General features: G+C 32.6%; 1 protein-coding gene across 3 annotated transcripts in view; it reads left to right on the top strand.

Annotated features, from left to right (window-relative positions):
- Positions 1-14,093, top strand: part of ARB2A (ARB2 cotranscriptional regulator A) — a 431,289-nt gene that overhangs the window by 94,024 nt on the left and 323,172 nt on the right. For all 3 annotated transcript variants that reach the window (XM_024746976.1, XM_024746975.1, XM_024746977.1), the window contains 2 exons: positions 8,427-8,492; positions 13,585-13,776. In XM_024746976.1, coding sequence (XP_024602744.1) covers positions 8,427-8,492; positions 13,585-13,776 — 258 coding nt within the window. The remainder of the gene's footprint in view (positions 1-8,426; positions 8,493-13,584; positions 13,777-14,093) is intronic.

The following is a 14,093-nucleotide window of genomic DNA, read 5'->3' as shown; positions in this document are numbered from 1 at the left end:
CATTGCCTTTTTCTGAGGACTACAGGACATTTGAAGAATGACCTTCAATTTAGGTTTGTCATTTGTATTCTCATGATTAGATTCAGGTCATGAGTCTTTGACAGTAGTACCTTAGACGTGATCTTTTGCCCTCAACGTATGATATCAAGAATACATGATTTTGGTTTGCTCTAATATTGGTGATGTCTGCCAGGTTATATTATAAAACTCCTATATTTTTCTCTTTGTAATTAATAAGTAATTTGGAGGAATATATTTGAGACCATGTTCTTTATGGAACTTCTACCTATTAATTTTAGCATCCATTAATGATTTTCTAACTCTATCATTTCTTCTATATGTATTAGTTGGCATTCTATCTTAAGAAAGATCTTCTTTTTTCCTCTTTCCTTTCTATTTTATTCATTTTTTGTATCATTGTGGATTCATGGATACTTATTTTACTCAATGGGCTGTATACTCCATTGCTGTCATTATTTTCATGCCTAAATTATGCCAGATTTGGCCAGAGATTCTCATTAAACAGGTTCTTGTTTTCTTTTAACATTTATTCATCACTCTTTCAGCAGTTTCTTTTTCTTTTTCTTTTTGTGGTACGCGGGCCTCTCACTGCTGTGGCCTCTCCTGTTGCAGAGCACAGGCTTCGGATGCGCAGGCCCAGCGGCCATGGCTCATGGGCCCAGCCACTCCACGGCATGTGGGATCCTCCCGGACCGGGGCACGAACCCGTGTGCCCTGCATCGGCAGGCGGACTCTCAACCACTGCGCCACCAGGGAAGCCCATCTTTCAGCAGTTTCTTGCATACAAAAAAATTTTTATTTTCAGACTTAACTTGTACTTTCTTTGCTTCAGGACCTGAATCAGCCTTTTCTCCCTGGAAACTTGGTTCCTTGTATGGCGAAGGGCATATAAAACTCAAGCCCCTGAATCAGCCCGATTTCCAATTAGCTCTGGGTATTTTTATTGGAAAAGTTTTTATATATGTATGTATAAAACACACACAGACGCCACGATCTGTGTATAGGTGGTGGTGTCATTGCTTCTCAACTGTCAGCAAATGTGCATGTGTATCTGTGAGTACACATGCAGATATATATTCACAGTTTTTACTCTCTGTAGATAGGTAAATATAGAAATAAATAAATATAGATGTATATATGTATGCGTGTATATATATGTGTATATACACTCATGTAGATATACAACTATATCCAACTTATCTATGTACATGGATAGGAGATACATATATATATATATATATATATGGTAAAAAATAAAAGTGCATACTGATACCAGCTCAATATATTTTTTAATCAAATCTCAGTATTAAACCCTTAAGCAGAATAATTAAACCTTGCAGAGGAGAGAAACTGTAGTTGATTTCTTTCTACTAAGCGCTTACTATATTCTCCTATATTACAGCCTGAAAACTGAAGGGATATGACTTTTCTTCGAGGTAGCCAAGACTCTCCTGTCCCCTACAGTAACATGAAACTGTTGCTGAATTACCACTCCTAGCAATGTAAAGTGACTGTGTGATGTTTTGTACCTATATCCAGAGATGTAAGGTTAGCAATTAGGAAGGAGTTGAGACTGGAGGGTTGTCAAAGCGGTGCACTCTGGGGACTGTAGTATTTCATTCAGTGTTACTAATGATAAAGGTATTACAGATGCTGATTATCGTGAAGTTCACCCTTCATATTTAGATGAGCTAACTTTGGAATCAGGCACGCTGGACTTTAGCTGCGGTATATTTGCATGTTAGTAGTAAACAAAATGTTGTAAAATGCCCCAAATTAAACTATATCCTGTTCATATTAGCCATTCTTTTACCTTAAAACCTGAGAAAACCATGTATATTATATTAAATGTTATTATATTAAATATTTTCTTATTTTATATTAAATATTCTAATCTGAAATTTATGGGACCAAGAAATCTCCAGAAAGAATTGGGAGGGTAAATGGATAGTCAGCCAAGTTACAGGATTTTCTTCTAGGCCTGTTTATGCAAATTCAATAATGAAAACTTAGAAAAAGTTAAAAACCAAAATAATTTGTTGAGCACCTTATTCCACTTGCTTTAGTTTGAATTATAATAAAAAAACCCATGGTCTTCATTCTCAAGGAACGTACATTAAGTAGAGGAAATAAGACTAAAAGGAATATAATAAGCAGAAGATTAAAAGCCAGTAAATAATTATTTGCTGAATAGACTCCTGTTGACAGAGGAAATATTTTAGGGGGAAGGTTTATGAAGATAGTGTGCTTTAAGGTGATTTTTTTTTATGATGACTATAATTGAAGAGCCAGACATACAAAAACATTAGATAAGAGAACTAATATTTAGAGACCTTAAAATAAGTATCATTTTAAATGGTTACAAACATAAGAAAAGAAAAATGACATATAACAAAGATTAGAACAATATAAAAAAGAAAGCATAGATTAAATAATACCCAAGAAAATGTACAGACATCAAAATACAGTCAATACAGTTAAAAATTCAGTGGACTAGTTAAATAGCAGATTAGACACAGCTGAAGGGAGAATTAGCATCCCAGAAGGTAGACCTAAGAAAATTACTCAGTATGTAGCCCTGAGAGATAAAAAGGGATGGAAAATATGAAAGTGGGCTTATAATAGGGAGAGTAGAACAAGAATGTCCAGCATGTATCTAGTAGGAGTTCCAGAAGAAGAGAATGGGAGTGAGGAAGTATTTGAAGAAGTACTATCTGGAATTGTTCTGAATTGGTGAAAGGTACAAGAAGTACACTGAGTCCTCAGGAAGATTGATAAGACTTAATCTATACCTAGACATTATAGTAAATCTACAGCATATCAGAGACATAGGGAAAGATCATAAAAGAAACCAGAGGATGAAGCCTGATTACTTACAACCACAGTAAAACTGACAGCAGTATTAACAATAACCATGGAAACCAGAAGACACCAGAGAAAATATCTATTGTTCTAGAACTTTATGCCCAAGTAAAACTATCATTCAGTGTTAGGTCCAGATAGGGACATTTTAAGACAAAAAACTGACAGTTTACTTTTTCCTAAAGAACTAATGAAGAAGAAAACTGAACTAAGGAGAGTGAAAGAGATGTACCCCAAAAGGAATGCTAAGCAAATGAATTGATTATCACGTGGGAAATCAAAACAAACTTTACGTAAATAAAGCAAAATAATCACAAACATACACACAAAAAGTACAAATCAAGGGAAAAATATATATCTTATACAAATAGTATGTAAGATGAGTTTAAAAGATGGGTTAAAGCTCTTTCAAGTCGAGCTATTCAAGAGGAAAAGAAAATTTATTAATTTTAGACTTTGATATGTCAAATATTCATGTTAAAGCTATAAAGATGCCACTAGAGGAATAGAACTAGAATATGTAACTTTTATCCAGAAAGGCAGGAGTAAAGAAAAGTTAATCTATTAAAAGATAGGAAAAGAAAAAAAGAAACATAAAAAGCAAGGTAAGTAGAAGGTACAAAATACAATGAAAAGTTAAATCTAAATTCAGTAATCACAATGAATTAAATAAACTTGCCAGTTAAAAGATAGCATGAATTTAAAAAAAATTTTGTGTGTGATTTATAAAATACTTATCTAAAATATAAGACCGGGCTTCCCTGGTGGCGCAGTGGTTAAGAATCTGCCTGCCAACGTAGGGGACACGGGTTTGAGCCGTGATCCGGGAAGATCCCACATGCCGCAGAGCAGCTAAGCCTGTGCACCACAACTACTGAGCCTGCTCTCTAGAGCCCATGAGCCACAACTACTGAGCCCATGTGCCACAGCTACTGAAGCCCACGTGCCTAAAGCCTGTGCTCCGAAACAAGAGAAACCCCCACTCACCGCAACTAGAGTAAGTATGCAAGCAACAATGAAAACCCAATGCAGCCAAAAATAAAATAAATAAATTTTTAAAAATAAAATAAAAATATGAGAGCATGTTAAAGTAGAAAGTAAACTGTATGCATAAAGTTTTTTAAAAATATTAGAAGTAGATATGTTGCAAAGTGGTTATTTACTGTTTGAGCATTAATATTTTCTATTTTTATTAAGCTATAATAATTATAAATTTTCCAGTTTTGTTTAAAAATGGAAAAAATCTATAATATTAAATTTAATATGTAAATCTCATCTACTTATTAACTTTTAGTACTCGTAGAAGTACTACATTGTTCTTGCTGATATAATACTAAATGATTCTGTTGAACCATGAATTGCTCAGCCCTGAAGGTAAAAATTACACTGCTTTGGGGATAAACATGTTTTAAATCAAGTAATTGCTCAGAGCTAAAATCTTCTACTACTTGCACTTTGTTTAGAGATGAAATGAGTAAGACTGGTTTCTTAAAAGCCATGGAGTTTTAAAAGTGCTATTTGTATCAATAAGTGAAGTGAAACTGAGATAATCTTAACGAAGACTGTTTTAAATGCAAAAGTCTGTTTCCAGAATTATTATTAAACTTCTAATATAGTAAAAACTCATAATATCAAATTTTTTTACATTTGTGATACATTAGTAAGTCAGACTGCCTGTATTGACCCTGCTTGGCTTATTTGTGAAATCAGAGCTTCCTAAGCAAATGAGTAGTGTTAAAAGGAGTTGCTTAGGTAAAACTAAACTGTTTTCATCTGTTCTGCGTATCTATTTAATACAGAAATCATATACATAATTGTTTTAGGCAGAGGGAAACTAACAAAACTGTCACTTCACTGTACTAATTACAAATCACTTAACTTTATTCTATCAATTAGAACTAGATTTATCTTAGGTAACAATTTATTAACCTTTATTAACCTAAGTCTCTTTAAAAGTTGTTCCTTTTAAAATCTTTTATAGTTCATATTTCACTAATTCAGGTTGGTAGTCTATTGAGTCTGTTTTCTGAGACTTTCTTTGATTACGGGGCATAAAATGTCATAGATATACTTAAATCTTTGAGAGTATTTCTTTTGGTTCAGTTCATCCACGCTTATACTCCAAATCAGGGTACTCTTAGCATTTAGTTGTCCTCTCTAGAGGTGGATGTTACTCAGGATTTATGGATGTTGGTGTTTTGTTCCTTGGTCTAAAGTTCTTACTCTTGTGATGGGCCCAATACAGAAATTTTTATCTTACCATTAATAAAGTTGAGAAATGAAAATTGTTATTGCTGTGAATCAATGAGGTCAAACTTAATTTCTTACTAACAAGAGGGTTTTCTTCAGAGTAAGAAAGAACAGAAGCTTGGCATCTAATAGTAAAGTTAACTTTGTATTTTTATTTAATTAAAATATTTATGTTAATTTTCTTTCGTTTCTTCAGTCATATTTCTTGTTATATATCCCATTTTATTTCTCAAATCCAGTTGCAAAAAGGTCTAAAGTACCTTCTGGGAAGCTTCTTAGTTTCACTACCCACTTCCTTAAATTATAATCTGCCAGAATAATTTCAGTTCTTTTGCAGGAATAAAGGGTGTCATTGTTAGCTTCTTATTTAATTAATGACCAGATATAATGCAGAAATGCATGAGGTACATGATAAGCACATAGCAACTGCTCAATAAATGTCAATTAAATTCATTGCAGGGTGAGTATACCCCTTCTGTTGGAAGTACTCCATTGAGAATTAATTTTTATCAGACTTCATTTTCCTTCTTCCCACTGTCAATTTCTTTGATCGCCCCTGTTCTTTCTGTTAACATTTTCTTTAATTCCTAGGTAGAGAAATCCTGAGCTAGAAAAAGTCTAGTTTGACTCCAGCTCGTAGAGGGCATTATTTTGTTGTTAGCCAAGGGATCTATTTCATGAATATATAATCTCAAAAATACTTCCCTATGTCTTCCATTGTGGATTCATTTAATTTTAGCTATATGGCTACTTCTTAGGAATCAAAAGGAATCCAGAGAAATTATCAGGTGTAGTAATTTTTTTTTCTTTCTTGGAGGATGACTCTCTTGGAGGATGACTTGGAGGATGACTAGGTTGGATGGAGGATGACTCTTGGCAGATGACTAAGGTGGAGGAGAACATTCCAGCAGAGAAAACTGCCTACAAGTTAGATGGTTTAGTTTATGGTTGCTTTTCTTCTGCAGTCAGGACTTTGAGAGCAAGGGAAATTGGGCAAGTTAGCTAGTGTCTTTCCAACTCTATTCGATGTATGGCTTTATTAGAACAGATACTTGCTCTATAATGTTTTTCAAAGTCAAATGTAAGCAATGTTTGAATTGTTTTGTATTATATTGCAGTATGAAATTGAGAATTAACTGCAATATGTATTTCGTATTGATATAAGGTATAACCTGACAAAATAATTTTTTAATTCTCAAGTTATGTCTTGTAAGTATTTTGCATGGTAGTAGAATTCATTTGAGTTTAAGTTTGATTGGTTTTATTGTTTCTTTAAATGTAAGGATATTTTATGATTTCATAGAAGGAAATTTTTAGAAATGATAACCCACTCATTTAGTTAAACCATTTCTCTTGAAGTGGTAACCCATTTATAACTTCATGTATATTTTTAGACTCATACATATATTTACTCTTTCAGGTTTATAGTACTGCTACTTTCTGGTGAAGGTATAATGAACATAATTTAAAATTCTACATAAAATATAGGCATACTATTCAATTAATAACTAGTAGATTATCACCTAGTTCTAGTTTAGTGTTGTAGCTTTTAAAATTACTATTACCAGACAATATAAAGCTGTTCTAGCATACATCTAATATACTGTTTCTAAAATGAATGAATATGTATACAGAGAAGGAGGGATTTTGTACTTCTTAGAGAAAGCAAGATAGAGAATCTTATTTCAGATGACAGAAGACAGCACCAAAGTGATCTTAATTTTTCTAAAAAAAAAATTATCTGATCTTGTTTCATATTAAGATTTGACTTTTAATTATGTTGCTGCTAAAATTATTCTCTGAGATACTGTGCATAGATGATTCAAGATATTTTTGAAACACTCCTTAAAATGACCATTAAAGCCTATTAAATCATCACTTTTACTCCAGACGTCTCTGTCTTCACTTGCTTTGCTTTCTTTAATAGAAATAGTGTATTAGTTTTCTGTTGCTGCTGTAACAAATTACCGTAAATTTAGTGGCTTAAAACAACACAAATATATTATCCTACAATTCTTGAGGTCAGAAGTTCAGTATGAGTGCCACCAGACTAAAATCAAGGTGTTGGACAGGCTGTGCCTTTCTGGAGTCTTTAGGGGGAGAATCCATTTACTGCTTCTTTGAGTTGTTGGCAGAATTCAGTTCCTTGCAAGTATAGCACCTAGGTCTTGTTTTCTTACTGGCTATAAACTGAGGATTATGCCACCTTTTAAAGGCCACCACATTTCCTGGCTCGTTGTCTGCTTCCTCCATCTTCAAAACCAGCAATGGCCTGTCGAGGCCTTCTCACTTTGCATCTTTCTGACATACTGTTCTGTAATGTTTTACTTATAAGTATTTATATGGTTAAGTTGGGCCCACTCAGATAATCCAGGGTAGTATCCCCATCTTGGGTTCTTAACCTTAATCATATCTGCCAAGTCCCTTTTACCATGTAACGTAACATATTAACAGGTTAACAGGAGTTAGGTTGTAGACATCTTTGGGGAGCCATGTTTCTGCCTAATATAACCGGTAGTACTAACTGGTGCCTCGCTTTGCTGGATCAGTTTTCCTTTTCTGTTTGGAATACCTCTGACTTTTCCCTCTTTGATTCATGGAATACAAAAGAAGTGTTAGGATTCAGCAGAGTCATGATAGTACTATATTAGATATAATACCTATAGGGAAATTATAGGGAAAAGAGAATTCTAGAAATACTGAAAAAAAAGGAAAATATGCTTACAGAGTATTGCTTTGTAAAATAGAAAGTCCTTGTGTATTTTTGTGTTTATATTAACTATTTCGAATCCTTAGTATTAAGGTCCATAGTTATTCAGTACACAGCAGCAGGAAGCAAACCAGTAAAGAGCCTCTTAATTTAAATTTTTTTAAATTTATTTTTAAATTTATTTATTTATTTTGGACTGTGTTGGGTCTTCGTTTCTGTGTGAGGGCTTTCTCTGGTTGTGGCAAGTGGGGGCCACTCTTCATCGCGGTGCGCGGGCCTCTCACTATTGGGGCCTCTCTTGTTGCGGAGCACAGGCTCCAGACACGCAGGCTCAGTAGTTGTGGCTCACGGGCCCAGTTCCTCCGCGGCATGTGGGATCTTCCCAGACCAGGGCTCGAACCCGTGTCCCCTGCATTAGCAGACAGACTCTCAACCACTGCGCCACCAGGGAAGCCCAAGAGCCTCTTAATTTAATATGAAAATATTGCAAGATAGATATTCAGAGCAATAAATTTTAATAATTTATGTGAATTTTGATAATGGACAACATTGCATCTTAATATGTTATTTCTTTCCTACTTAGATCATCACGAAGTATGTATACGAGCTCCTGGAAAAGGACTGTAATTTGAAAAAAATATCTATTCCAGTAAGTCCAATTTTTAAAAATATTTATAGTTCCAAATAAAATAGTTTTCAATTCAGAAGAAAACTTTTGTTTTAGGTTAACTGTGATAAGTTTAAATGTTAAGATCCTAGTGTTTTGATATTGATAAAGATAATATTAAATTCCTGTCATTATATCTCACCTCATTGTGCACAATAGTTCTTAAAAAGTAATACTCTTCACTGTAAAGAAAAACTGATTTCCAGTCTTTTTTGAAAATGATGACACAAAAGGACTACCCTTTCCTCTACCTTTTCTCATTTCATTGCTATAATTTATTTTTACGTATTTATTTGAAGTAAACCAGTATTCCTTTTCTTGCATTAGACATTCACCATTGCTTTAATTATTTCTTGATTTTTTTTTAATTATATGTTTTATTTCTCTGTTATTTCCTCTGCACATCCCCAGATTCACTCCTAGTGCTTCGTGTTTCATAACACTACTCATCTCTTTTTTGGTAGAACACTTTTTTGAAGTTTTGCACATTTTGCCATTTTAGAGTGAAAAAGTTTGAAATTTGTTCTGTGATTCAGCTTCTCAAAAGAACTTTTTTGTTTTTAATGGAAACATGAAATATTAAGGGTTTAAATGAAGAAATAGTAACCTTATGTGTGTATTGATGGTAGACTAGATGATCTTTAAGGTCCCTGACAACTCTCTGATTTTACAATCTATATGAATCTCCAAGACTTCATGAAAGTAATTTATTTAAGGCACAAAACTTTGAATATTGATAATTTTGTTTACATGAAATTTTGCATGAAATTTTAAAGTTCTTTGGGCAGTGTTATTCTACTATGAATTGGAGGGTTTGAGGATTTTTTAATGCTATCCATCCTCCCAAATTAATTCCATAAGTTGATTTTTTTTAAAAAGAAATCTATTTTATATTTAATTTTCTATAGGCAATCTCAAGTACTAGGTCACATTGTTAATCATTTATTCATTCATTCAACAAATATTTATTTTAGGGTACCAGGTACTGTTCCAAGTGCTAGTGACATAGCAGTGAATAAAATATTCAATATTATTCCACGTAATGACTAGACCAACCCTTGTTTTTTTGAAACCTTTCCTTCCTTTTGAATTATGTGAAAACCAAGATTTTAGTATCTTTTGGGGAGTGAATATAAAAGTCTTTTTTGGATTCAAATCTCTTTTAGTTTTGACTTTAGGTCTAGTGTCTTACTCTATTAAAACTATATATTGAATTTTGTCTTCTGGAAAGTTAAGGTAGAATTTTGTCACTTTGTCCAGTCTTCTTTTCTTGTTAATTCTATTTCTTTCGAAGTTTCTGAAGAATGATATTTAAAGAGCCTTAGGTTAATTCATTGTTACAGCACAATTAATATTGAGTCCTTTAACTCTGTAATACTTCTAGTTCCATGGAACCTTTAAACTCACTTTAATTCCCTAGATTTCTAGAACAAATTACAAGATAATTGGCCATATCTCTCATGTTATATGATTACCTTTCATTAATTTTCTTTATAGAAAGCCTGAGATTAGATTTAGAAGGACTTCAATTATTTTCCTCTTTTTTAAATTTAGACCATAAAGTTATACAGAGGGAGCTTTACATTATATGAGACCTATAACAACCTTCATGTCCATTTTTGGTTAGTAAAGATTCCCTAATTTTATAAACATTAAACAAGAAAATTTTTATTTTAGGAAGTTTATCTCTCCTTAGATTACCATCACATATTTTATATAGTTGTGAATTTTTCTTCCCTAAGTATTAGTTTTCTCCTGAGTTCTCTTAAATCCCAAAGCTAGCAGTGAGAGTGGGTTTTTTTTGTTGTTGTTCAAAGTCATTTTTTTTTACTACAGGAATACCACCAAACTTTTTTTCCTGATGATAAACTAAGTTTTAGTGTTACAGTTGAAATATTTAACAAGGAAAGAAAAACTTTTTTTTTTTAAATGACAGCACTTCGTGGAAGTCCATGATTTGACAGATCATGATCATGTCTCATGTTTACTTTCCACCTCACATAAATAGGTACAAAATATTCTCCATTTTAGTATCTCACACTTGTGTAGAATACTGGATACGTGAATTTAGCTTGACTACAGATTTGCATTCAGTTTATTCAATCATATTTAAATAAATATCAAAATTAGTGATTTTCATAAGTATCCCAAAGTGAATTGTTAATTGCTAAAAATTGTTTGGTGCAGTCTCACTGACCAATTGGCCTTTGAGGTTGATTTGTCTCTAACCTGAGGTGGTACACTGGAATGACCTTTATGTGTATTCCTTAATGAAAGCTCATCTTAGTAAATTACCATTGTTTGAAGATAAATGGCCTTGGAACAACCATTTCAAAACTTAAGTTAATGAAGGAAAAATTATTTTATTCATATAGATATTTTTCTATTTTAAATTAGCACTAATTTTACACAGAGTAAATTATAGCCACCAGCTGCAGACTCACAGTTCTGCATTATATTGAGATGAATATGTCAATGACCAGCTTAAATACTGTTCTTATTCCTTGATCATTAATACCATTACATTGTTCATTTTCATTTTTTTTCCTTAAATACTCTGACATTCTGATATTTTCAAAGTCAGCATATCTGGATGTTCAAGTAGAACATTTATTCATTTGTTCATGGCTACCTTGACTTGTAGCCCCTTAAAAAATTCTTGAACAGTGGTATGATATAAAAAAACACATGTTTATCTTCAGAAAATAAGTACTTTTCCAGTTTTAAAGTGATTACTGTGGAATTTAAAGTGCCAACATTCCATTGCTTAAAAAATTGACTCAGGTGCTTGGTAACAGGGGACTTAGTATGATGGAAAAAAGAAACAGTGATCAGCACCTGCTGGAAAGTCTATAGCTAGGGGTTTTTTCATTAAGATAAACAGATGTCCATTTCCATACATTCCAGATTCCATTAAGGCCTCACTGACTTTAAGAGGCTCTTTTATTTGTGCATATTTAGACATACTTTTTGGTAAATGAATGACTGGAAACCTCTGTAGCCTCTTTTTTATTTTTCACTGACAGCTTTGCTTTTTAATTTTTTCTTTTGTCCTTATCACCATTTTCTTTTTTTAAGCCATTTTAACTGAATGATTCATCTGCTTTCATATAATGTTCCTAGGTAAAAGGGAGTTTTTTTTCTCAGAGTTGGCTTTCGTCTGTCTCCCATCCACTTTTCTTCCTCTGTGACTTCAGTCATATCCATTGTCATCATAGTAATTTGTTTATTCTAGACGTCACATGCAAGTGAAGCTAATGTGGTAGTGTTATACTTCATACTTCTCTTACTGCATATTTAATTACTACTAATAAAGATACAGATATGCCATTTTAATTCTAAGCATTGTGTAGTTCTTTTAAAATTCTTTGTAGTCATGCATTCATTTAATCTTCCATTTGTGCTTTCTGAACCAGGCAAGTATTGTAAGCAGTTAAGAGGATGCATTATTTAGTTAAATGCCTTTTATCTAAAGGAATTCACTAGTGATGCTTGATAAGATTCTTTATTCCAAAAGTTCATTCATTCTTATATAAATGAGTGCCTACAATGTGCCAGCCTTTCTTCTAGGCATTGGGAATGTAGCTGGAGACAAACAAAGGTCTATGCCTTCCTGGACTTACATTCTAGTGGAGGGAGCAGATGGTAAATAATAGAATATTATTAAAAGCATATTAGATTGTGTTATGTGCTATGGAGGAACATAAAGCAGAATGGGACTAGGGAATTCTTGGGGAAGTGTTTAAATGGGGTGGTCAGAGAAGGCTTCACTGAGAAGGTGGTATTTTTTTCTTAAGCCCTGTGGCCGTGCTCTTCTTGCTGAAATAATTACCTTTTGTGCTCTGTTTACACAACTGGCTAAGCATCCATTACTGACACCAATCTGATTGTTTTAGAAACAGGGAAATTTAAATTTTTTTGTGTGTCCCAGGAGTAGTGACTGGGAACATTTGGAATCCAAGGCATTTTTTGGTATTGAGTTTCTTTCTTTCTTATTTTGGTAATTTCATGAATCTATATTGTTGATGAAGTGAAGTGCTATTGCATTACCCAGCATGTGGATTGACTTTCTCTATTTGAGGAGGTGTTTATTACCAGCTGTCAAGATTTTAACTTGGCTCTGACCTGGTTGCACAAAGGCTGCCATTCCTAGTTACTTGCCACTGCTGATGTGGAATACCACTCAGTGCATGCCATGGCATATGTAATAAGAGGTTGGGAAGTTATCCCTTTCTAAAAGTCTTTTGAATCTTTCAAATCTAAATCATACATCATCTAGTATAAACCTAACTATTAAGTGTAATCAAAATGACTAAGAATATTCACTTTTCATACCATAAATAACTAGTACATAAAATAAGGTTATCAAAGTATACAAATAATATTCCTTCATAAAATAATTGTTATATAATCCTGTGTTCATACTCTGAATGAAATTTCCAAGTCCATTTACACAGAACAGTTGGTGTTTGAATTTTTAAATAGTTCCCCCTCCTACTGTTGTTAAAAGATTAGTAGTTTTCCTTGCTAATATATGGTTTTCCAATATGTGTATTCTCCAGCTGGGTTTTTCTGGTTTTTATTTTAGGTGCAGCATATTTCTATTATAACTTATAGGCTTAATAGCTGTGTGACCTTGGGCGAGTTATTTAAACTCTCTAGGCTTCAACTTCTTCATCTATAAGTGAATATAATAATAGTGCGACCTTAACAGAAATAATATTTTTTAAACATTTAGCATAGTATCTAGATCATAGGAAGCACTTAAAAATTAGTTATTCTTATTTATAGTGATAATATAATATTAAATATACAATAATAATGGAGAAAGACATATTTCCAGTATTCTTTTTTCATATTTTTATATGTTTAAATTACTATCATGTCTTTTTTTGCTCCTCTACCTTATATATAATTATCAATCTCTAATGAAAATTTTATTTTAAAGTTTTTTTACTTCTATAATTCTGTAATAGTCATTCTATAATTTATAGTAACCATTAGTTGTTTTCTCATTTGTGTCTAAACCTGATCAGAAAACATTTATTTATTATTTAATTTTTTTTAATTACAGGTAGATGCCACTGAGAGTGAACCAAAGAGTTTTATCTTTATGAGTGAGGATGCTTTGACAAATCCACAGAAACTGATGGTTTTAATTCATGGTAGTGGTGTTGTGAGGGCAGGTCAGTGGGCTAGAAGGCTTATTATAAATGAAGATCTGGACAGTGGCACACAGATACCTTTTATTAAGAGAGCTATGGATGTAAGTGCAATTTCCTTTATTTTTTTTTGGCATTTTATAGCTCTGTTTTAGTATGTGTTATAAATTATTTTATCATGTCTTTTTAAAAGTCTTTCCTAAACATAGTCTTATCTTTAAATTGTTCTTATTTATTTTATTTGTAGTGAAAGATTATTCTGTATTATTTTGCCTTTACAACAAGAGCAAAAACGCATCTTAAGTATACAAAGATTTAGATAAAATCTTTGAAATGAGTATTTTCAGTTCTAAATTTTTTCATTTCTTATTACATGAAATGCCAGTTAAATTATCAAATACTTATGAATATTATTGAAAAT

This window comes from Neophocaena asiaeorientalis, unplaced genomic scaffold (assembly GCF_003031525.2).
Source record: "Neophocaena asiaeorientalis asiaeorientalis breed wild unplaced genomic scaffold, Neophocaena_asiaeorientalis_V1.1 scaffold550, whole genome shotgun sequence".
NCBI classification, from domain to species: Eukaryota; Metazoa; Chordata; class Mammalia; order Artiodactyla; family Phocoenidae; genus Neophocaena; species Neophocaena asiaeorientalis.
Note: the sequence above shows the minus strand (reverse complement) of the source record. Positions and strands in the feature narration are given on the sequence as shown.